Source organism: Leptosomus discolor, chromosome 2 (genome assembly GCF_034619465.1).
Source record: "Leptosomus discolor isolate bLepDis1 chromosome 2, bLepDis1.hap2, whole genome shotgun sequence".
NCBI lineage: Eukaryota > Metazoa > Chordata > Aves > Leptosomiformes > Leptosomidae > Leptosomus > Leptosomus discolor.
In genome coordinates, this window is record NC_141392.1 from 7,948,597 (window position 1) to 7,974,619 (window position 26,023).

Consider the following 26,023-nt stretch of genomic DNA (forward strand, 5'->3'; position numbering starts at 1 on the left):
CAAACAAAATGCCTATTATGTACTCGCCTTACATTTGTAAATCGCAAGAAATCTTTTATTTATTCTTCTCTGGTTTTCTGACTGTCTTGTCTCATTGGTGCAATGGACACCACTAGCAATTAGAACAGGAAACTGTAGACAGACCAATAATCACTTTTTTGCAAAGGAAATATGAACGGAGGTATTCTTGCGTGCATATTTGACTTGTTTCTTTTCATTCTAATTTTTTTATTTATTGAATCATTTTGTGCCATAAGAAATACCAGCTGGAGCCTTTGCTCTTTGGAATGGAGTCACTTTTGAACCCCGATTGACTCAAGACAAGTAAGAAATTTTAAATCGTATTGTCAGTATGGTACATGAAACACCCTACATACTTCATACTTTTTAGGTTATTATGTTGATAGGAAAGTATTTAATACCGTCATGGAGATACATGTGTGCCATGGTGATGCTACTATTGTCCCATCTAGTGGATACTAGCCACTTCCAGAAAAGTCTAAGGAGGATGTAGAGATGGACATAGTAACACTCTGAAAGACATAACATAACAACTACTTGGGAACAAAATATGTGTTTCCTGATGTAACATCTAATAAAAAACATGTGCAGTATGTGCGTATCTGGTGTTGCAGTGTAAAACTGCAGCCCATAGCTAGTCCTGAAGCATTTCAAAAGGACAGGACTTGGTGTAATCACTTTTGGGTACCACTCCCTCATAGGACACCCCTTGGGCAGGCAGGATTTCAAACCTCTGTGGTGGGACGAGTTAGTGTTGTATTAAAGTGACCTTAAAAAGAATGAAGCAATAGAAATGCTTTTGTGTTGGCTGGTTTGAGTCGATCGTTTATATTTCTGGATTATCATATTGTAAGAAATTATTTCAAAATTAATCAAACTGAAGGAGATTCTGTAGATTTTAGGAACTGATGAGGTAATACTCTTACGACTGTAGTTATTTCTCTTGGATTTTTGTACTCTGAGAGACATTTAAAAATTATCTTGCAGCATTAGGCATCTTCTGTTGTCAGAAGTGAAAGAAAGAGGTTATAAAAGCCAAAATGAGCATTTTATTTTTAACTAGTTTTAAAACATAAAATATGGTGTCTTGGTGCTCAGTCATCACTGAGGAGGAAAAAGCTAGCTTTGTAACCTCCTACTGCATTTGGCAATAAAAGCGTAATACAGTTTTCCCTAAAAAAATATGAACCGATGGTAACAGTGGTAGATAAATGGTATTAATTAAGGTAATAGAACTGCTAAGTAATTTAACTGTTATAGAGTTGTTTCATGTTCTTCATTTTTCATTTTTCTGAAAAGCCGTATTGCACTCTTAGACAGGTAAAAAGCTACTTTTAAGTTAAAGACCTTTCAGACAGATACACTGAATATACAGCATTGTCATTTTAATCTAATCTGACATAAGAATTAATAGTTCTGACATTTAAAGCTGTTTTCAGTATTGTATAATGTGGGTACTTTGTGAACAGTTGAACAAGAAGTTCATTTGATGTGAACTTTAATTTGTGAACTTCCATGATCACATGGTCCAAATACATGATCTCATCCTAAATATTTCCTAAGTCGGGTTGTGGATGTTGTTAAATTTATCACGTCCAGCTCTCACATTATTACTGCAGTAACTTCTTGGGTTTGTCAATCTCTCAGAGTGAGGTAGGCTTTGATATTAACAGCCAGATTTCCTCAGAGAGGTGTTTATGACCACTGCAGCCTTTGACACATTTTTCCATCAACTGTTTAACTAGTCCAGTTTTGCTAATGTTTTTCCATCAGCCTTTTCCTTTCAGAGAAATTTGTTCCATCTGAGTGTTATGTTTTAATTCAGTTTTATTTCAGTGACCTTTATAAAGATTACGTAGGACCGACAGGAAGAAAGGCTTAGGAGTTGGGAGTCAGTCATATATATTTTTTCATTCAGTCAGTACATGAGTGGGGCTTATAGTGGCTTGCTCTACATGGGTAATCCTGGGGTTTTACAGAAACAACTTGGTTGAATAGAGTTACAATACCATGATTAGCCACAAAAATCCTCAAAACAGTTGCCATGTTGCAATTATACAAGCATAAAACACTTCAGAGGTGTCCCTCGATGGTGCCATTCAATTTTGGTGTCATGTGTTGTGAGTAGGAGGCGTTTGTTGTCACATACTCATAACTGAATTCCTAGACAAGCTTGATTTGGATCGTCTTCTTCAGCTAGCCTGATTCTCCTGGGAAAAAAGAAAAAAAAAAAAGGTTATTTCGGGTGACAGATATGATATTTGCCCGATTTGTACATTAACTAAACCAGAGAACTAGGTGATAAATTTGAGGAAGCATTTCTTTCATGGTTTGTAACACAAAACATTCATACTCGGTATTGTTACTGTCTTGTATACAATGGTATCTGTACGGGATCTCTTCACAGATTTTTGTAGTGAAAACCATAATGTCGTCAATAAGTATTTTATTTTGACCTTTTAACTTGTTTAACAAAAAGCTTTTACTCTATTGTTATCTGTAGCTTACTAGGAAAGCACTCATCCTCCTCAGCATTAAGTAAATAAATAGATAGATGGACTCCCCTTTTGCAGCTGTTTGATAATTTTTAATGTTTTGTAAGGCAAACAAGACTGATAAAGTGCACAGAAAAGCCTTGACAGTGTTTGGAGTGGGAAAAAGGGAACTTGGTTTCAAATAAATTCTTTTGGTTTTCCAAGTGCAGTTAGCTCATGGAATTTAAGTAAACTCATAAGCTACCTCCATGGATACAGTAACTTTTGACAACATCATCTTGCTAATTCATTTTGTTGTCCTTTTCACCAAATTGAGATATTTTTGGGGTTGGTTTTATTTGAAGCAATTGTACGTTGTACTGTTATATGTGCTTTACTGTAGTTTGCTTCCAAAAAAATTATGCTGGGTTATGTGATGATCCTTCAACATAAACCATTGATCCCCAGCAGTATCTGTTGATGACTAAGGCCATGGATACTTTGTGATCAGGATTTAGGACAGGGTATGGCACAGACACCCCTAGGGCTCCAAAGGTTGCAACGCTGTGATAATGGAGGTACACAGAAGATCTACGTGATGAGCCGCCGTTCTGTGTGGCACCTTTCTGCAGCTTTATTTATGGTTTATCAGAGGTTATGAATGAAGTAATGGGAACATGTGAAAGAGGGTAGTGGTGGCTTCCACTCATTTCTATTCTGCCAAATTCAGACTGTAAAGTGACTTAAAATGGCAAGCTCTCCCTAGGTTCTGGTTTAGTTTATCTAAAGGTAGTAAACAGAAAGTGCTTAATTTATTAACTAAAGAAAGTATTGATTTTAGTGGGTGCTGTTGCAATTGGAACCACTGATAAAACACAAAAGTGACAGGATGCTGCCTGTGGAATGGTGAGTGGAGAACAGACCTAATTGGTACTGATTGCGGAGGCGAAGGACACTGAAGAATCCATTGAGATACTCTGATTGCCTTCTGTTTGGTGCTTATTTGCAAGGGAAAGGGTACTGAAGTGTCTTGACAGTCTCTTGCATCACTGTTTTCAGCTGCCTGGAGCAAATCTGGCATGTAGTGAAATAAGTGCATTGCCTGGTCATTGCTCTCATTGCCAATTTTGAGGCTTTAATGACAGATTTCTGTAGGTTTGTGCTCTGCAAACAGCTTGGGCCCAGCAGTCCCCATCCAGCTGATCATCACTGGTCCCCTACTGGGTGTTGCAGCTGCTATAGATCAATTAGTGGTTGTCCCTGCGCTGTTTCAGTCCACAGGAAAGATTTGCCCAGTTTAGGTAGCAGGCCTCTACTAACCTAACTCATGACTGAAAGGAGTGGAGGGTTTGCTTTTGTTAGAAGCCTGGCTACCGGGTTTGACGTTGTCAGAGTTCAGCAGGATGCAGTGTCAAACAAGTGGTGGGCATGGTACCATCTAGCATTGGCACCGCTGTGTTCAGAAGGCACCTTCTATGCAGTTCAATATCCAAAGCGAGTGGAGGGTTAAGCTACAGCAGCTTTAAAAAACTGTTCTTAGAACTGTTTTTAGAGACAGTGAGACAGCTGTACTCCTCTGGGGCAATAAAATCAAAGGCAAGCATGTGCAAATGTTGGAGAAGGTGGTCTTGAGTAAGGAAATGCGTTGGAAGAACTTACTTTTCAAAAAAAAAACCCTTCCATAAAAAATGTTGCTACTGACATTCCCTTTTGTCAAAAACACATCTTAGCAATTGCATGCAAGTGGAGGAGAGAAGGGGAAAAAGAATAAAGAACAGATCCTCCTGAACAACTTCTAATGCCTGTGAAGAGAAGAGCCCCAGCAAATTTCATCATTCTTCTTTGGAACTTGTCTGTTACTGGTGAATTCGCAGAGACAGCGTTCGTCTGCCATGGTGCTGCTGGTTGTAAAACAAAGCGCGTGAGTGTACTAGAGTTCAGGAAACGTTTGATAGCTTTGAGTTTGGCATTTTCTGTGATAGCGTAGGATGCTTGTTTCTCTAGGGGGGAGAAAAATCCACAAGGCAATGAAGCTCTGTAGCTAATTAAAATCAGAAGGAATATTTGAGCTGTTTTGGGGAGGTGTAATCCGCTAGCTAGTGAGATTAATCTTTGGGAACAAGAGAGAAATATATTGCCAGTAGAATTCCAAGTGTTCAAAGCAGAGATGCAAAATTCATTAACGTTGTTCTCTGATTATACAGTTAGCCCTTTCCTTGCCCTTAAGTTTACCTTGGCTAGGGTGTTTGCAGTTAAATGGCACTGTGAAAATTACTGGAAAACATTAACATTAACTTGTTATTGTAAGCTGACATCATGCTGAGCCTGATGGGAAGTAAAAATTTATAAATAGCTTGTTCATATGCGTAAGGCAGAAATCTGCTGAGTTTCAGCAGTAGCATGATTCATGTATTTGCTGTAGTTTGTTTCATCAGAAGTTATCTATGTTTTTATGAACTTCATAGTTTCAAAAACTATATGATACCAGCAGAAAACTTCAGGAAAATCAGTGGTCCAAAGCTGAAGAACTCTGAGGAAATACTGTCTATATTTTCTTGTGTGTTTTTGGTGGTACAGTCTACATCTTACTGGCACATATGTATTCTGTTTTCTCTGGAGAGCAAAGTGCTCAAAAAAAAAAATTATTAAAGCATAATTTTGTCATTTTTTTTCTCCCCACATAAATACTCATGCACATGCTTACTGTCTGTAAACTGGAACTTAAAGGGTCTGAGTTAAGTCTGTCTCTCGGATGCGTGCCCTGTACATTTTAATTAAATCACTTCATCTCTCTGTTTCCTTGCCTGCATTTATTCTTCTATAAAAATGCTTTTGGAATGGGGTGTGGAGGGGATGGCAGGGGAAGGCTACAAAAATTGAGAAGCAATATGCTATTACATAAGTTAAAGCTTTATTTCTTCATTATTCGTGGAAAAGAAGTAAAAGGATGATGTGTATTTCAGGAAGCCAGTTCTCTCTTCTCTCAGGTGATCTTCCTTGTTGGAAAGTGGCTCTGTCCATATCCTCCTGTGCCGAATACTCTGCCTTGTGATACAGTGGGACTAAAAATACAGGAGGGCTCTTCAACTGAGGGTTGTCTTTTCCCTCTCATGGTACAGCTCAATGGGATCCTCTTACATGAATTACTTTCTAGATGTTACTGTAATTAAAAAAGAGAGAGTTTGCATTACCTGCGCCTTTCTTTGCGCTGTTACCTGATCTACTGCCTTTGTAAAGCTGAACTACTCATTATTAACATTTACACTTGGAATTCAGTTTGCCTTATCTACAAGTTAAGCCCACACACTAGCTGTGTTGTCTACGCATAGTTACTTCTATTGCACGTTTCAGTTGAGTGTTCCTTTTTTGTGGGGTTATTTTTGACAGAGGAAGATTCTTGTGAGTTCTGCCTGCATTCAGCTGTGTTACTCTGTGACAGAGGAGTATGACATTTGAGTTCAGGGTCTAGGCACCAACATGGATTGTGTTTGATGTGCCTGTATAGCTGTAGCCCTGACGTCCCCGTTGTTACCAGCAACTGATTGTGTGAGAATTTTCTTTGAGAGGGACATTTTGCCTATTAGCACTCCAAGAGAGGTGCAGTAATCCCTGCCACGGAAGAACTAAGGTCAGCAGGATTTACAGTGTTGGCTTAGAGTTCAGACAAAAGAGTGCAGTTGCTAATATTGAGTTCCTCAGATGTGAATGGAGACATGAAAAGTGGTAATATGCTTGTAAAAACACAGCGATGGACAGGGAAGTTGATTCTCATCCACAGAGGCATGTACAGTGACAGGTTATGACTGACTTAATGTATGAATGAGGAAAAGCTTTGGGAAGATGTAATATGACCTTGAAAAGCACTCCTTTGTTTTTTCATGGGTATAGCTACCTGCACTTGGACATTTAATGTAGCAAAATATTCCTCAGACTTTAAAAATACTGAATGTTTTTCTTTCGTTTGAGAGAGACCTGCATGTAATTTCTCGTCTATTAGTTAAAAATCATTAGCTGATGGAACAAATTTGTTTTCTGAACCTGCAAGTGTTACTTCACTTTATTCTATAATGTGAATTCAGGAAATAAAAGCATCAAATTGATATAGCTTACTTGTAATTATTTTCTGAGCTTGTATGTTAATGCAGACATTCCTGAGACAGAAGGTCACCTCCGCTGAAACCAGCAAAGCTACGGGGTCAAGCAGCAGTGTACTTCTGAGCACTCTTCATAAACATGTTAGTACTGACCGTGTCTCTTAGATGTCAGCTGCGTAGTGTCAGTGGGGTGGCTGTGTCCTTTAATACTCTTCCTAATTGTAAATATCCCTCAGTAAACAAGGGTGTGTACCTTGGTCTTTTATTTGCATTTTGTCTCCTTCATGTGGATGTGTTCAGGATAACTGTGTTACGAGGATGTGGTCTGGGAAAAAAAATAATTTCAAATTGTTTCACTACCCACGCCCACCCCCCACCCCCCAAAAAAAAAAGAAAAAGGGAAAAAAGCTGTTTAAAATAGAGGGAAAGCTTTATATCCTTTGAAGTAGCTGGATTAAGATAGTGAGGGGTAGGTTTTTATGATGGCATGGTAAAGACTTGGAAGAGGAGACTTCATTGTACCCTTCTTGCTGTTTGTTCCAGTCAGAAATACAGGCTGAGCACAATTTTTCACTGCATCCAATGCACAGTCTGGTGCATTCATTTCTTTAGGCTTTCAGGTTTTGGCTACATGCTTCTGGGAAGATAACAGGTATGTTTGCAGAGAATGGAAGTGCCACCAGCTCCACAGTAGCCTCTTTCGCCTCTGGTCAAGCTGGTATGTGAGACCCTTACTCATCAGTCAGCTTTGTCTTCTCTTAGTGCCGTCTGCTTGTGGGGGTTTTATGTTTTCTCATCAGCCAATCTGTTTGTAGGTCTTTTGGTTGGGCTTCTCTGCCCAGCGCACGTACCTTTAGTTATAAGATGAATGACAGCTTAAAAAGTACCTTAAATCCTAATGGTAAAAAAAGTCCTAATAATTATAGTCTCAGACCTGGCATCAGGCTTCTGTGCGAATAGGCAAACCGTGTACCTTTAACAGAAAATTCAGCTATGACTTTCAAGTAAATGACACTAGTGAATATGAGGTTAGCTGGCAGCAATCTTCTCATTGTTTTGTTTTCTCCTAATACAGAATTTGAGTTGCATATGGAAATTTCAAGCTGGAATTCAATTTCACCCTGACTAAAATAGGAAGAAAAAACTAATAAAAATGGTATTGCAAATGATATTGCAAGAACTTTAGTCTGTGAAATTTCACATTTGTTGGCCTGTTTTAGACAAAAGCAGGAGTTCTTCAATTTTAAGGATACATTTTTGATAATGTATGTTTTGTGTTATTTGCCTGTCACGGAGAAGAAAGGCACTTTGCTGCTGTTCAGGATTTTGTACCTTTCATTAGTTATGGCACATTTCTAAATTCCAGATTATTAAACAGCTGTGTTATTCTTGCTCAGTTACATAGAGTTAACTAGTATTGTATTTTTATTCGTGTCTTTAGCTGCTTTCATACCATATTTTACAATTTCTTAATTCAATCAAAACATGCTTGCCTGCATTTTAATTAAAACAACTTGATTCTTTTCTAAACCTGGCTTTATGAATTTCAATGGATATATTTGGAAGCAGGATTTAAAACCCCTACTTTCTCATGGATAATAAACCAAAATTGTGTAATTAAATGATGAAATATGCTGAGAAAACAAAGCTGATATTATGGAAAAATTTAATTGTGAACCAGCTGTTGCTTTAAAGGAAGAAAAAAATTTTATACAGTTTTCAGAAAAATATTTGCAAAGGGAAATATTTCAATTTCAGACTGAATTTATTAATTCATACAAAAACAAAATTGAGGAAGCAATATTCATATATACTAATCGTATACAACAATCATGTACTTTATATTTGGCAGAAATAATAATCTGATCTGTTAGGTGTGAAATTACCATCATGAAATTAAAGACTTCGAAGACAAGAGGTGGTAGGAACAAAGGGTGATACCTATAATAATTTGGTATATATAAATGATCCAGGACTATGAGAACAATGTAATAAATGATGCCTTTTCTAGCACGTGTGTTTGGGGATGGCAAGGGAATTGATAAATACTCCAAATTCCTCTTCAATATATTGTCATTTAAAAGTGGAAATAAATTAAAAATATTTACTCTGCCCCCAGGCACCACCTTCTCTCTGTTTTTCGTGTAATTAAATACCTCAGATGAAGGAAAGCCTTAGTGTTTGTGACAGAATTGATCTATCCACACAGTTGTTCAACCTCAGGGTGGCAGGGGATGAATCATATGCCGTGAGAACGCAGGGCACAGGGGTGCCACCAGCGCTGTCGGGCGCAACACGTTCGTGCACTGTGGTTCTGTACTAATTTTAAACTGTTACCCTGCAGCTTGTGTAGCTGCTTTTGTTTGTGAGATTAGCATGAGCTGCAGGGACTGTGCTCGTACCATGCTGACTGGTGATAAAATATTACGCTTATCTTCCACAAATATAAATTCTTGTAGACTAAGACGATATCAGAAGGTAACCAGATAGTTATAAACTCTCCCATCTATTTTTGTATAGGTATCTTCTTGGAAAACTGGGGGGAGGTAGTTGAGGTTTTTAGTCCCATTGTAATTATCAGACTGGCACTTTTCATCTTTAAGAAAAAAGGGGGTTGTAGGGCTTGTTGTTCCCTAGAGATAATTATTGTAACTTTGAACTTCTTATCATCCTAATAAAAATGCCTTCACCTGTCAAAGCAGCTTGCCAGTTTTTATCTGCATGGTCATAGTAAAAAAATGAGAAATTGGGCCTCACTTTCAGAATACAGAGATAACTTGGCAGTTGTATTTATCATACAAGAATAATAAAATTTTATCTGCTTTTAAATGAGAGAAGAAAAGAAAAATTGTGTTTGAGGTTTTCTCGCTAGCTGGTTAATACTTAGGCAAAAGCTTTTGATGGAACAATTCTGAAAAACCACATTTAGCTTAGTGCAGTAATCTCCTTACTGCTGCCATTTTGCAAACACCATTTTTTCGCTTTCCTTGTTGCTTCAACCTTCATAGCTTGGTGAGTGGCATATTTTTCCAAGCTTAGTATTTACATAGTGTTTTCTTTCAGCTGGTGAAACATCTGTATTCTTTGTATTTTTTTTTAGTGAGGTAAATGACCTATGCTGAGAATGTACAGTTTAGGTTTTGGAAAATCTGGTTGTTTCAAAAGGGCACTTTGTGCAGTGATCATTATTTCATGTCTGAAATTAAAAGTTTATTGTAAATTTCAGAAACATCAGTTCCTCTGACAAAAATAATGCTAATACTACAAAATGTTAATTTTAATTTGTTAGAAAGTGTGTCACCATAGATCAGCTCTGTGTTGTGTTGTGTTAAAATGTTGTGTAATATTTGCAATGTCTCTGTACGTATGCAGACCTCTTGGCATCAAGAAAAATTAAAGGCACTTGCTGAATTTTGTTTTATATAAGTTTTATCCACCATTGCATTGCTTCGTTATTCTAATGGTGTATTTCACAGCTTGAATACAGCAATTTGAGCTGGTATGAGAGCTGCTAAAGATAACCATCAGTGTCATATCATAATCAAAGTTGATGTGGTAGAGAAAAATGTCTTTTCCTGCTTCTCATGATTTATGTTTTTGACTCAGCTGATGTCTAATCATTTAAGTATTTTTTGAAAAAATAATACTAAGCTTTTTTTACTTGATCATCCAAAATGAACGTTGGAAAACAGCAGATGTTATGTCTTAAGGTCTACTTGGGTACAAAGAAAACACTCAACTTTCTCATGTCATGACAGGGAGACACAGAGGTCTGTCAGTATTGCATCCAAAAGCATGCTGTTTGGTGGGGGATGGATGTGAACCAGACAGAAGGATATGTGTGCTGATGGACTAGCAGGGAACCAAGCTGGCTCTTTCCTTTTTTTGCCTCTTCCCTTCCCTGCTCTCCTCCGCTTTTTCCCCTTTTCTTGACGCTTCTACAGCTGAAGAACAAGGATGAAGCATCCATAATGCCAAGGAAGGGAGGGAAGGTACTGGAAGTTGGGAGTGGCTGGAGAGCAGAATGTGACTTCCATTCATTGTCATGTTGAGTCCGTGGGGTTTGCTTATTAGGTTAGTGTCACAGCTGAGCTGGCTTGGTGCTTTTGTTTGTTGGGAGATTTTGTTTGTTTCTGTGTTGTTCTGCACTAAGAAGTCCTCTTATGCTGGTGGGTTTACCTGCAGCAGGTATAGGACTTGCTGGCTCAGAGTTAGTAGAACCTCATGGACCAAAGGGACTCAGAATGGTCAATCGCTGCACACCGTTCCCCATCATGTATCCAAGTATCTTGATTTCCCATGGCTTGCGCTGTCTTAACTCTTGCCCAGGCTGACGAGCAGTCTGTACAGTCCTGCTGGTGTGTTAGCCTGACTCCTGAACAGCCTGCTAAGGGAAGGAAAAGCAGCTCACCATCTTTAACACAGGGTTCTACAGAGCGACAGACAATACCTTGGGTGTTGTATCTTCAGTCCGACTGAAAAAACTCCCAATGTCTCAAAGATGCTTTCAGGCTGCTTTCTTGATGTTTAGTTCACGTCAAGTTTAAAGATAATCACTGTCATCCCCTAAGTCTTCATAAACCTTCCTCTACAGGTGGTGCAAATCCTTTGTAAAACTACCTTTAAAAAAGAAAAAAATCATTAATATACTGCCTTAGTGTAATAAAAAGTCAATCTCACATACAAAAGGAACACCATGACCTCATTGCATTTATGTGTAAGTGAGGAATTTATCAGAGGAATTTAAATTGAGTAGTATTTTGGACTGGAGGAGAGCCATGTGCTGGAAAGCCTGTCTATTTTATTATCTGTATCAAACAGTCTCATAAAACTTGCTACCTCCCCATGCCAACATTGCCTGGCTTGTAGTCTTAGATGATGGAAGCTACAGCAATATTACTATAAGCCAGAGAATGATGTGTCACACATGATGGAAGTGAAGAACAACGGAGGTTAACTTTACAGATTGCTTGTTCGGTTGTCTCCAGTTTTAGCTTACCTAAAATAAGGCTTTGAATAAAACATGCCGACATTAATTACAATTTCAAATTTACTTTAGGCATTCTAAAATCTTATGCTGAAAAAAAAATAATTCCTTTGTGAGGAAAGATTTCTAGGTCTCTAAAATTTGGTGAGGGGACCTGAATAGATGATGGAGGGCTTGCACTGAAAAATAATGAGAAAATAAAGATTTTTGCATGCATCATAAGTTGGAACAGGGTAAACTGTAGTAGTTGAACATTGTCTTTGATGAATAACAAAGTTTTTCGAGAGTGAATCAAACCCTTACAGGAATGGGACCTTCTAGTTCTACTGCTTAAATATGGCTCATGTCCTCTTGCTTTTTACTGTCTGACTAGTATTGAAAGGATATGGTTCATACAGAGACCGAACTGCAGAGGAGTTTTGGTTGCGTTTTCAGTACTGATTTTCCTACCTGGACTAATTTAAATCCACAAATTTGACCTAGTTAGTAGTTCTCCCTCTCTCAAGACCTTCTGCTTGAACAATCACACTACTTAGGTTTCCTGTATATTTAGGAGGGAGGCATTTTGACAGTTGTTTTCAAAGCTGAAGAGATTAAAATAATTTAAGCTTCTAGGAAAAATATGATAGCCCCTTCATAATTGTGAAACAGATTTTATATTATTGCTTACAGGTAAATCCCTTCTCGTTCCTGGAAATGAACACAAGCACAGAAGAATCAAATCAGAAATGTTAAGGCACCAAATGTTTTTCAGTTAGCAGAAGATACAACAGGCAATAAGAAGAGCTTGTGCTTATTTATTATTCTTCTTTTTCATCCTTTTTCTTCTATAGTGTCCATTACTTAACAGAGCTTAAGGGCAAGCCACAAAAAAATACAGAGAAACTAGTAGTAGTGGCAACTTGGTGCTTTAGTTTTCATGAAGAAGGTTAATTTGAGTAGATACTTACATAAACCATTTTAATAAGCAGACAGTTGCACAGGCAAGAACAGGCCAAAGAAGAGGATTCAAGGTAAACACCTCTGCTGGCACTCTCAAATGTTTGCAAGGTTGCACTTTTGCAAAGTGCTTTGTAGAAAAAGATGAAATTTCAAAAAGGTCTTGGAAAGATGGTCTGCTGTCAACAAAGTGATGTTCAGTACAGGGGACTTCAGAAGATTTGAAAAAAAGACAAGACACAGCTATCTTTCCAGGATGTTTCTTGCCTACAGAGCACCTGCTAACACAGGGAGACAGGAGTTTATTTCATTGTTCTTGTCAAAGGGGCCCCAGTGGGATCTGTGTTTAATAAGTACCTCACTAGGAAAAAATCTGAACCAACTGAATGGCGGCCAGAGAACAGTTGTTTACCATGAGGGCAAGGGTGGGAGTGGAGAGGAACACCTTACCTCAAGAGCTTGGATTTTGAGGGTGAAACATTAGAAGAAGTTGCATACAAATATTTTGGAATCTGCTTTCTTGGCTGTTTTTAGGATTAGGACAGTTAGGCATTTGTTTCATTGGAGAATGTTTAGACCCTGCCTCGGTGTTTGTATGGATTAGATAGTCTCTTGACATCTCTTCTGTTCTGTTTCCATGCTTACTTGAAACCACTGCAGCTGTTTTTCCACTTGAATAATTTCACAAAAAAATAGCCCAGATGAAATTGTGTCAAGTTAATGCTATGCGGCAGTGCTTGTGTTTCCAAAACAAGCAAACAAACAAAAATAATATAATCCCAGGAGCAAGCGACAGCTGGAATGAAGGAAACCAAGATCTGAGATGTAAAAATCTGGTTACAAAGGTTTTTCTTTTCCCAAAGTGAAGTGAAGGCCCCAGCTTGATGTGTTAGTCATAAAATTGTCACTTTGCAAGTATGAAGTGCTAATACTCTCACACTTTAAGAGTGTTTCCATATAAAGTGCTCATGCATGTGTTTTCAGAAATAGTCTGATAACACCTCTAAAGCTTCTTAAATTCTGTATATCGCCAGTTTCAATAAATAACGAGGGATGTACTTTTTCAATTTGCATGGAAACCCTGTCATGTCTTCAATGTAACTTACCTGTGTAGGCAAACAGAATTTCAAATTTAGAGGCTGTAAGGCAAGTTAAAGAAAGAGGGAGAGGTAGCACTCTGTTCCTCCTATCCCAGCTTCCAAATTGTACATCCAGGCAAAACTCCTTAACCCGAGCAAGGTCTTTCCCATTTGGCTTCAGTACTGTACCCCATATCGCATGTTTTACCATTGGGACATTAACTCACGTAGGTGTTTCCCGTTCACTTGCATGTGAACGAGAAAGGTAAAAACTAAGTGGGATGATGTGGGCATCGTCACTTGTGCCAGCAGTGTGTGTCACACACCCTCTCCCACATGCAGAGAGGATGGGTACTACAGAGGCTGGGCTTGGACACTCCCTCTCCACTGCACAGTTGGTAACAGTGTTCATGTTATCCAATATTTCCTTTTCATGGTTATGATCTAGATGACTATACATCTTTTTTTAATTCCATTTTTTCATAACACTTTTCTGTATATTCACTACTACTTGGAAAAGCTCTTTTTGAGTAACAAAGGAAGGTCTCGAGGAACAGAAATGATTTGCTTTGTTAACTGTGTAATCCAGGAAGTTACAGGTCATTCTTTCTATTTTGGTATTTTGAATTCTTTCTTTCCTAGTAGCTAGGACGTGTCTACTAGGCTTTTATGTGAAGTTCTGGAGGAGATAGCACAGTCAGTGCACAGCCCCAGTGCAGAAGCTCAGTCTTTTCCGTCCTTGCATGGGAAAGGTGTGAGCATCTCCCTTCTCTGTGAAACCCAGCTGCCCGCTGTGTTTGGCTGGAGCCCTGAATGGAGGATCCTGGGAGCAGGAATAAAGATACATTTCCGTCAGCGCTTCAGACTGGTTATAGATGATAATTCTACTGCCTTTAAAAAAGTTTTTTGCTCAGCATGTCGATTTTAAAGACCCTTCCCTGTCTCCTTGGTTGTACTTGTACGATGCAAGCAGCCCCGCTCCATCCAGTAGGTGAAGCTGCCAGGGTTGTGCTGGTGTGCCGGCACTGGTGAGCCAGTCGCACCGCAGGGAAGTTGAAAGCTGAGCGATGCTTAAGGTGGCAAGGGCTGCTAGGAGTGGGGTTTGCCCAGCTGTCTTCTGCTTGCTTCATGGAGGTTAACATCTTCCAGCACTTTCTGTGTTCTGTTGTTCAATTACTGGGAAAAGTGAACTTTAAAGAACAGGTAATTTAAGGATTTAAAGATTCTATCTGTTGTTATGCCAAATGAATACATGTTTTTCCTTGAGTAATAGTTGTTCATTTTCCAGGTGGCTGTTTTCATCTTACAGTTATCTGAAGGAAAAGCATTAACTAGAAAGTCTAGCATTGATTTTAATTTTTTTCTTTTTTTATTTAGGTTTTTCACTTGCTGCAATCATACTTGGAATCGAAACAGCTCGTTAGTTCGGACTTTCAGCAGGGACTGGGTGACATCATTACCTGTGTAGGAACCAAACTGTGGTTGGCTAAAAGGTAAGATAAAACAGAAAATATCTGTATTTATACAGATATGGAAGGCTTGGCTGATGAGTTTTTTTAATTTTATTTTATTTTATTTTGGCAAGGTGGACAGATTTATTTCTCTAGAAACCTGTAAAATTTAGATGCCTTACTGGCTTGCTGTTTTTTTAATTGAGATGATTTTTTTTTTTTTTTTTCAAAAAGCAAAGATGAAAAAACCTAAGTATGCTTTACCTGTGTACATCACTGTTTTTCAGTCTTCTATTAGTTCATTCTCAGCTAAATTTTATTGTCCAGTCTTTTAAAATAAAAGTATGAATGAAAATGCCTGCAGAAGCAGCTTTTAGAGCATGAATGCTGCTTCTGGGCTAAGAAAAATATGCCATAAGTTTTTTATGTTACTATTTTCTCTGACTTTGACCTTTACAAAAACGTAGTAGAAAAATGTCATAGCAATTGTTCAAACTATCGAGAGTATTTAGCTGCCCACAAACAGTCCAAGATAGTTTTGGAAACATTTTCCTCAGGTTTCTGTAAAAGAATCCTCAGATGACCTACATACTGCAATCAAGAAACTCTTTTTTTTTTTTTCTTTTAATTTTTTTTCCAATTTTTTTTGAAGTCTACTTGATCTCATCAATTGTTTTTGAAAATTCCCACCAAAAACTTCAAGGGAATCAGTTGCGGACAGAGAGCACAATTGTGTAGATAAATAACTGGGTAAAATATTCCAGAGTACAGTTGCACAGTGGAGGGAGGACTCCAATGCAGTCTAGTGTGGATCTCTGATAAAACTTGTTGCTTACGATCATCGAAAGCAAAATCATAAGTGATTTGGAGAAGGGGGGTGAGTGGTGGGTTGAGGAGGTCTTCTGCCAGTGTTAACTGAGTTGGGGTAATGAAGATACAGTTGATCTTAGAGAAGTATAGAAGTGTCTCCTGAGAGTGTGATGATACATCAGGTAAAACTTGGTGTAGATAATTGTGAAATGATGCACGTGAATAAAGCAGTCTGGGCTTGACTTGGGGAAAGCGTGGTTGATCAAGCAGATTTTTTGTTTGAAAAAAATCACCTGATTCTTGGTAGAGGCCAAAAGGGGAGGGGGCAAATATCATAAAAAGAATGCAGAACAAAACACAAAACACTCTTATGTTTGTGTATTAATCTGTGTTGTATATTTGAATGTTGTGTACATCCCAAAGAAGATACAGTAGAAATGAGAAGCAGTAAAAAGACTGACAAGTATAGAATAGTTTCTAGATGGGGAATGACTAAATAGGCTGAGATTCTTTTTAACTTGGAAAAGGGACATCTGAGGGATAACACTGAAAAAGAATCTAATGCCATGAGTCATGTGGAAAGGAGACGGGTAATTGGAATCGCTTCCAAGACAAGGTGGCAGATTTAAAAGAAACAAAATAATGAAGTTTTTAATATCATTTTAGTTTAGCTATGGAACTCCACGATACAAGATGCTGTTGGTTTTAAACCTACGTGACTTTTTAACAAAGGATTGAACAGAGTCATGGAAGAAAAACCTGGTGAGGTTACTAAGTATGTCAATATCACAGTTGGCTCAAGGAATTCTTCAGCAGCCTTGAAGGTTGAGAGACAGGTTTTGGGAAGTATCACTGTTCTTGTGCTTCCCTTTCCTGTGCGTCTGCTCTCTGCCCCAGGTGGAGACATCATGATGGATTTGGTAGACCTTTTGACTTGACTCAGCATAAGCATTTTAAGTCTTTAAATGAGAATGGTAACTTTCCTTAAGTAAATTAAATCTATTGATACTGTTATTAAAAAACCAAACAAGCAAGCAAAAAAAAAAAATCCCCAAACACCGGACACTGAATTCAGTAGAAAGATACTAGTGCTAAATAATTCTAACCTCTTTCTCCTGCAGCAAATATGTAAGGGCCAGGCTCCGTTCATTACAGATTTTAAATGAATTCTGTGTTTTCAAAGTATTTTTTTGGAGCTGGTCTTTTTAATACTTCGGTCATATTACTGCTTTTTTTTTGTATCATGTCCAGAAATGACATGTTTTCAGGCTCTCTTTGAGAAATCCTGGTACATGGTATAGGTATTGCCCGAAGAGATGTATTTTCTCTTTCACTTGCCTGTAAAAAGCTACAGCTGTATGTGCTAATATTAACCCTCTGTCAGTAGAATTTTTTTTCATTCTGTTAGTTTGTTGTAGCCTACTTTTCATTTTCATGCATTCTCAATTATTCAGTTAATGTTATATGTAAAGGTTTTTTTTAAACCCCTTTCTCCTCAGCTAGTAAAATCTTATATTACAAGCATACAGGTTTGCAACACTAAGTTAAGGCATTGATTTTTTTTTACAGACAGAAACTCTTTTTGCAAATTTCTAATGTACTTTATCATTCTCTCTGAGCCCATACAGCCATACATCCTTAGGCACACTTTGCGCTAAGGTGTGTTTTCTTTTTTCTTTCTTTTCTTTTTTTTTTAAAATCTAAAAAAGCAAGTAAAATATCCATGAAATGTTTGGTAACAAAATTTACTTCCAAATATATTTTAAACATAAGACTACAATAAATGATGATAAAGCTGAAAAAATTTGCTTGCATCTTAACTTTCTGTTTGAGATAAATGTGTTCAGTGTGGTGTGACTTAAAAACAAACCAAAACAAAGCCCAACAGACAACCCAAACAAACAAAGGTATTTAAATAGATGGTATTTTCTGGTGGTTTTAGTCTCCCACTTTCATTGTGCAGCTTTACCATTTATATTTGGCTGTGCGGAGCTGAACAACTCTTCTGTGGTGAATGGTGGGGTTTAAGGATTTTGTTGTTATTTTCTCTTTTGTTTTAAAGGAGTTTTAGGAGGTTGCTTGGCAACTGAGATGTGAAACTCAGTTAAGTCCGTTTGTGCAGTTTTCTGGATGTTGGGAGAGTGTGTCAGGAAACCAGCACTTCATTTGTGCCCTGTTGTTATTCTTGATATGCAGCTGCTGCTGGTCACTGTCAGAGAAGGTGGTGGCTGGCCGGACCCTTGGTCTACATGCAGTCATTCTTACCTTCTTTCTGTTCAGGCAGAGTGGGCACCATGGAGAAAAATTAATGAATCTCCATCTGTTTCTTCCGCCTTTTTCATAAGGAGATAACTTAGCGTGTTGCTGATTCTGTAGTGCAGTGATTGTTTGAAACGAGGGTATTAGAAGCACCCACTACTAATTTTAAATGGGTAAAAAAAGTTTAAATAACAGGAGAATGGTTTGTGAATTTGGGGAAATGGGCGATTATTTCCAAACATCAGTCTTCATTCACATTTCTGTGCTAGTTCTGTAACATTCTTGCTGGTATTCTTTCAATTAAATGCTTCCTTTGTACTATGGAACAAACTTCTCTGAGAAACTTGAATTACAAAGTTTTGGATTGCGTAAGTAGTTTTAAAAATAAGGCTCAATTGTCATGTATGTCTGTCTGGAGGAACGATTATCGTTCTTCAGCTGTTTGCTGCACTGGGTGGGGTTTTTTGTTTGTTTGGGTTTTGGGGTTTCTTTTTGCTTTTCAGAGCTAGAATGTAATTTCCTTTCATCAGAATGTATTGGTGTAGAATAGCTCAAGAAACTTGCATATTCCCTGTAATATAGTAATCGCTTCCTCCTCCCCTCCCCCACCTGATTTTGCTTTAGAGAATGAAATAATGACTCACATTCCCCAAACTGAATTTCATAAAAAATTCACTTTTTTGACTGATATTTTCTGCCTGTTGTGAATGCAGGCTTCTCATGTTAATGGGACATGGTTGCCATTTCTCCTTTGTAGCATATATTGGAATATCAAAAGAAAAAAAAATTTTCTTCCACCTTCCTTGGTTTTTTTTTTACATCTTCAGAATACTTTTTTGATTATTCAAAAGTAGTATTTCGATTTCTGATGTTTTGGTGAGTGAGACCTGCCTTTCATCCACTTCTCAAGGTGCTGTTTGAAATTTTTCACTTTACTTGCAGGTTATACTTCATTTGGTGTTTTTTATTTTGTTTTAGTATACTCTTGTTTGTTAGTCTAAAGTGGTTTATTAATGTTATTTCTTCCCCCCACTCCAGTGTTGTTATTTTGCATTTTTTGCAAGTATGGGATATGCAGGGTGTTTGAGAACAACAGAAGTTTAAAAATTACATAAAATCTGCTTGGTTGGAGAACTGAGGTGATGGAATGAAGTGATGAGAATTAGTCTGGTGAAAGCTTTAAAAAAATAATCAATATATCAAGCTAAGCCTTTGAAAGAGATCAAAGCCCTTTCATATGAATTAAACAAAAAAAAAAAAGGTAGTTTTTAGCTCAACTGCATACCAAGTTGTTACAAGACTGACTCTAGATGTCCTCTGCTTCATAAATACAGAAAGCTACAAGAGCAGCCTTTGGAGCTGGTAATTTGTTGCACAGAAGTCCCGGAAATATCTGTCTTGTTTCATTTGTAGCCTTTGGCATGGCAAACTATTGGTATTGGAAAATTTGTGAAATCATGTCATTGCACAGCTTTGCTGTAGGATGCTGTCTTCCAGTGCTTTTAGTTTGATTTTTTTTTTTTTTTTTTTTTTTTTTTCCTGCCTGCCTTCTTACTGGAGACCACAGGAGAGGGAAAAGACTTTGAGGTTCTGCCAGAAGTCAAATAACATACTCTGCTAACCTCCAGCCATGTGCCATTTCTTAGCTGAGAGCTTGTCTGCACTGGGAAAGTTTACTTCTGAGAAGGCTGCTTTCTTGAAACTAACTTGTGTGGAACAGCCTTGTATAAAACCAACTGGCTTTGCATTTTGCAAGGAGTCACTAGTTTGTCTGGAATGGACCACCTGTGGTGTGTGCACTTAGCTTTATAACCCAAATATCCTGTGCTCTGCGGTGCTGCTGCTTAGCTCTCTGCTTTATGGAAGGGACTGCTGAAAATACAAATGGGTCCTGGTGTAGGGGCACAAGATTCTAGCTCACAAGAGAAATATATGCAAAAGTTATTCCAGGCTGGGGCTCAAAGCCAGGTTCACTGTCCACTGAGATACTTGCTGCTCCAGGCTGACTCTAGGATGATCCAGCTATAACTGCTGGGAATGGGGGAAATGTCACAGGTATTTTGTAACTCCACAGAGTATGTTAACTTGCCAAGTCGATGGCCGTGGCACTCCATCAAGCCTGTAGCATCCACTTTCCCCACCTCTGCTGCTGTCAGCGCTATTTGAGTGATAACAGGCAGACAACCAGTCTTAGGTCCTTCCTAGAAGGAACTTCATGCGTGGTGCATTTGGGCCATCTGTTTGGGAATGTGGCCTCACTGTGGTTGCAGGTCTTTGTGACTCAGAGAGTGCATCCTAAATATGCCCTTATTCTTCTCATTGCCCCTTAGGAGAGACAGTGGTAATTTCTAGTGAGCAGGCTATTAAAGACAAAATAGTGGCCCATGCAGGCCTATCTAGATATAGGTGCAAGATGCCCGTGACTTTGCAGCTTTGCAGACAGCCTCTGTGTGATTTTTTGGAAGGAGGACATTATTTGGGAGCTGGAAGGAGCTTTATCACAGCATGGTAGGGGTTGGAAGGGACCTCTGGAGATCATCTAGTCCAACCCGCCTGCTAAAGCAGGTTCACCCACAGCAGGTTGCACAAGATCATCCTCCTTGGCAGAGTGGTCCTTCTCTTCAGATAGTTCCCTTGCCTCTCCCTCTTTCACTGCATCAAGACAAACCTTCTTGTCCTTCCAAGGCCATGTCTGCCTTTGGCATCTTTCTGTTTTCTATCCTTCCCTCTTTTCCATCTCTGTCTGTAAAGCCTACACATTGAAGAGTGCTGTTAATTACCTTTGTGCATTAGTGGTCTGTATGCATTATACAGCCATGTTCGAAAATTGAAAGTAGTTTTAATGGCTGAGCCTGGCTCTATGGAACTCTGTTTACTAACTTTCAAATTGAAAAGCTAATTTTCTGTCAGCTGGGCTGGAGCAATAATGTGTGTGTGTGTGTAGCCTGGTTCATCTTTGCTTTTGAGAGCAGAGTCATAACAGTTATTTCACTGTTCATAAATGTATTCTTTAAATCTTACGTACTTTTAGCAGGCTAATTCCAGTTTCTGTGCTGCTCCAAGTCCACTCTTTCACTAGTTTTGATAGCAGTATCCTTAACACAGCTACAAATTGTTTATTTAGGCATTGGTGACTGCTTGCTTTGGAACACTTGCTTTGGGTATCAGCAGAGATGTTTAAACTTCAGACTGAAGTTTCAGATTGCCTTTGCATAAGATAAAACATTCTTTGACTCTGCTTCATAGGTATACATCTAACTTAATACGAACATTCAGGTAAAATTAGGAATGAAATAAGGTTGTTAAGGTGTTTTCCCTCCACCAGTGCAACATTCAGAGTGGGCACAAACCATGTACAATTACAGGACATAAATCCTTACTCATATCTGAAAACGCTCTCCATTGAATAAACAAAAGAGTTTTAGTACCTTGTCTCTTTGTAGGCAAAACCTCTGATGTTAATTGTGTAAAATTCATTAAATTTGCACATGGGATTAGTTTGACCTCTAAGTTTTCTAGGATGCTGCTAAGGGATCACATGCAGTTCTCATTAAGAGAACAAAAAAGAGAACAGAAAGGATTATTTTATCAATCCGGTATGCTAAAAACATCACCAACAAAACACAACCTTTTCGTATAATTCACCGAGGACAGCCAGAGCACAAATTAATTTTTCTTAATGGCTGAAACTCAGGATGTTCTTGGTGGTATCACAATGAAAAAAAAAAAAATTGTGTAGCTTCTTTTTGAAGCAATAAATTCTCTGCCTTTACCGGGGAAACTAACAGCAACATAATAGTCCGGCTCTGTTGGTGATAGAAAAACTTAAATCACCAGACCAGCAACTTTCCCTTTGGAGAAAATGCCTGTTATAATGCAGGATGAGCTGGTCTTCTAGAATGGGCAAGTCAAGGGGATTGTGCCCATGGTAATTACTCCAAGAAGATCTCAACAGCAGCAAGTAGGCAAGCAGATGCATTGTTACTAGATGCTTGTATTTCTGTGCAGGTGTTCCTGCGCTTCCAGGAACTCAGCAAGGATTACTTGGTAGTGTAGGCTTCATTATTATTTTTTTAAAATGCTTTCCATTAAATGGAGGTCTGTGGCCGTGATGTTCACTGATGTGCTGGTTTTGTATTACATGGTTAGAAATGCTATGGACAAAGTTTAATAATTAAATCCATTATTAATGTCTCCTCAAGAAGACAAGAGGAAGGCTGTGCATGTTGATTCAGTGTTACAGATGTGGTCTCTGAGAGAATAGATTAAAATACAAAGGCTGCCTTCTAAACAAATATACTCCCAAAAAAACCTTAGTCTTTAGGATACCGCAGAATTTGAAAGCTAATAACCAAAACAATGTGAGAGTTCATCTTTTAATCAGCTGCTCATTGTGTGTGTAGGTGTGATTTCCATAAGCTTTGTCGCCTCCATGTGTGACAAGTGATCATTTTCCAGATGTCTGTAAAATGTGGTTAGTACAAGGCCAGCTTGGCCTGTGTCATCAGCAACCTGCCAAGGGTAAAGCTCCCCATGGATAGCCCCGTAAGGATTATGTAGTGTTGACTGTATCAAGACCCAAACATAACAGAAGATAGACTTCTTGGTGGGCTTAGAAGATATCTTAGCTGGTACAGCTGCAGGTCACGTATCAGAAGAGTCTGGCCACCAGAAGAAAGAATGCTTTTCAGAGATCTACCATTCTTCAGGAAGGAGTAAGCTGGGAGTTGATAGGGAGGGAAAGATACACTGTAAACCTAAAATTTAGTAGCCAGTGTGCCAGCCTGAAGCTCTGAGGTTGTGGAAGACAAAGACAGACTGGGAAACTCAGAATAGGGAGTCACATAGACCCTGTCCCCAAGTACCAGCTGTCATTAGGATGTGTTGGACTTAATCTAAATTCTTCCCTGCATTTATGCTAGAGCTAAAGGTGCAATTCCATGTTGACTCATCAGAAGTGTTTTTAAAGTTCAGAAATACAAGAATTTGTGCAAAAGCTTTTGCAATAGCATCCTGTGTATTGGCTAGAATATGATGTTTAGGAAACCAATTTGATTTATCTGTTGGAACTAAAAACTGTGTGTAATACTGGTGGATAGAAAGTAGGAGAATTTGGGATTTATATTTAACACCAGCAGACTGATTTATTTTCTGCCAGCTAAAATATAAAATTTAATAGGTGTTGCTAAGGAGTTTATTTGACAATAATGTGTTATTTAAACAGAAGAATAGGGTGGTGTTTAGCTATTGCAGATTTTCTTTCAATGCAGGGCTTTTCCTGAAATACTATTGATAAGTTAAATGCTGTGAAAAGGTCTTCATTCTAGCAATTCTAGGCTTTTTCAGCCTTTCTAATGGCTCCAGAAACATACAGCGTTACAGTAAGAGTGACTTTTTCATTAAAGACCACAGGAGTAGGCAGTTCATTCAATTAATTGATCACTTTGGAAGTTGAAATGAAAATGGTCACGCAAGTCATAATGACGATTCTCTGTTCACAAGGCAGCTATGAATTGTCCTTTGAAAGAGTTGCCCTTGTAATCTTGCCACACTAGTTTCTTTACTCTGATGCTTAAGAGTGTGTTGTGAACTTTTTTGGACAAAATACAGGGATTTGTGGGCGGCTTTGTAAGTTACATAATTTTGACTGGAGTTCTGCATTATAAGATCTGGCTCATTAATCAAGCTAATAAATTTTTAAAGATTGGGGCTGAGAGTAACCAATTTGGGAGTTTACTCTGGAAAAAATGTTGGCTGACACCATGTGTAGTTATGTATCGTTAAAGGGTGATGTACTATGTTACATATTATTAGGAGGAAATTATATTTTGTTAGTTATTTAATAAAGTTATATTCCAGCTTGACAAATGAGATTAGCTTGTATTCATAAAGCAGCACTGGCTGAAAGATTTGAAATCTTGCAGACTCTTCTAAGAGCTTGGAGACTGCAAAACACAGAGCTTTCCTGAGACCTTTTATGAAAGTTCTGTTTTGGCTGTCCCTAAGATAGCGAACTACAGTAAGATACCTATAGCTATAAACTAATTCGTGAGAGCGATGTTACGGGTTTTTATTTAATAGACATTGATTGGCAGGTTGCATTTAAATTTGTTAGTGCTCATTGAGAGTTTGAGCAAGTATGCTTTGATTTTTATGTTATTAAACTAGTAAATATTGTAAATTAGTAATATTTAGTAAATATTGTAAGTTGCTGTACATTTATAGTGCTTGTTCTACTAATCGTTTGCAACATCTGTTCCCTAATAAGGAAAAATATCAGCAAAATAAACTACCTCTTTGGAAAACACTGAATTTCTATTGACTAGAACAAGCAAAACCTAATGTTATAAGTATCAACACAAACAGCTTTGATTTCATAATCAGTGACTTGTATCTGTCTTATTTATGTAACAAATGCAATATATTAATATTACTGTTGTTGTTGTTGTTCATCTGTAAGTGAGATGATGCTGTTTTGGTTCAAAAAGAGGAATGATCCAGGAGAAAATAGTTGTCATCTTTTTAAGTTATCTGACTTAGTGTCATTGAAAATTGGAGGTTTGAGAAGAGAACGAGAATCTGCAAAAGTTGTGCATCAAAATTCTTTGGTACTTGCTCTACATAAAGGTGTGTTGGCTTCCTTGTTTATATATAGAAATCTGAATGGTTATAAATGGTGTCCTGTAATGAGTAGAAATGATGTTGCAGGGCCTTTGCAACCCTTAGTGGTTAGAGGAGCAAGAGGTTGTATATTTAGCTTGTTTAAGTCTTTTTCCCAGTGTTCTGACAGAATTGAGGCCAAATGTGTGAGCTTTCCATGTTCTTTGCTCCTTGTTGTTTCCTTTGGAAAAGGAGGTAATTCGCTCCATAATTCATTAATGTTGATCTTCTTTAAAATAAACAGTAATACAAGAGAAACGGAATTTTAGAAATTAAGCCATGTGGTCCTGATAGAGTTGAAACCATGTGTGTGAGCAGGGTACACAGGAGGTCTGTGACCACATACTGCTGATTTCTCCAATAAATGCCAGTTTGGTTTGCATTAGATCTGCCATCCAAAATAAACAAACCAATGACTACCTTAAATTCAGCATGACTCAACTATAAAAGGTGAATCAAACTTTAAAAAAAAATAGTACTTGCAGAGCTCCAAACTGTGAGACTGTAGGATTGATTTCATGTTGCATAGACCTAAGCTGCAGTCAGTGGTACTTGAAGGCGGTGAACGCAGAACAGAAATCCAGGCGGTCCCAGCGCTCCTGTAGGTAGCCAAAGCCAGCTGGAGCAAAACGCAGTTTTACAGGTGGAGCTTCTGAGCCTGCCCAGTCTGATTTACATCCACAGAGAGGGAATATCTCCTGAAGGGTTCACGTCCTGATTCACCTACCAGGCAGTTCCTTGTTGAAAACAAATAGCTTATGGTTACTCCAGTCATATAATATTCTACAAATGCTTAACCTAGGCCTCTTCAAAAGTATTTATTTGGACAGGAACCTGTGATTTTTAAAAGGACTATTTAGTTCCATAAGCCTTTTTCTCTTAAGAAACCCCTGGTCTTTAACGACTGACAAAAGCTTTCCTCCTGTCAGCGACTTCAACTCGCGTACCAGAATTGAAAATGAAATTACAAAGAAGTCTGACTATCCGCAATAACTTGTTCAGCATTAGTAATAAGAAATTGGCCAGGCTTGGAAGACTTTATTTTCAGGATCTAATCCAGAAATTCGCTATAATGTGTCAAAATTAATAGTATGGAAACTGGCACCTGTGAGTTCAGATTTGTCTACTGTTCAGCCACACCTACCTAAAATAATAATTTTAAAAAGACACTTTTTTTCCTCATACTGAAGATACTGTTAGGCCAGAGCTTTGGGCAGTTAAAAAAAAATCTGTAGACCCTTTAAAATCC

The 26,023-nt window shown here is 38.1% G+C and overlaps 1 protein-coding gene across 1 annotated transcript in view; it reads left to right on the top strand.

Moving 5' to 3' along the window:
• The window catches only part of THADA (THADA armadillo repeat containing), a 164,248-nt gene that overhangs the window by 87,951 nt on the left and 50,274 nt on the right, over nt 1-26,023 (top strand). The window contains exon 29 of the mRNA XM_086460579.1: nt 14,972-15,087. Coding sequence (XP_086316705.1) covers nt 14,972-15,087 — 116 coding nt within the window. The remainder of the gene's footprint in view (nt 1-14,971; nt 15,088-26,023) is intronic.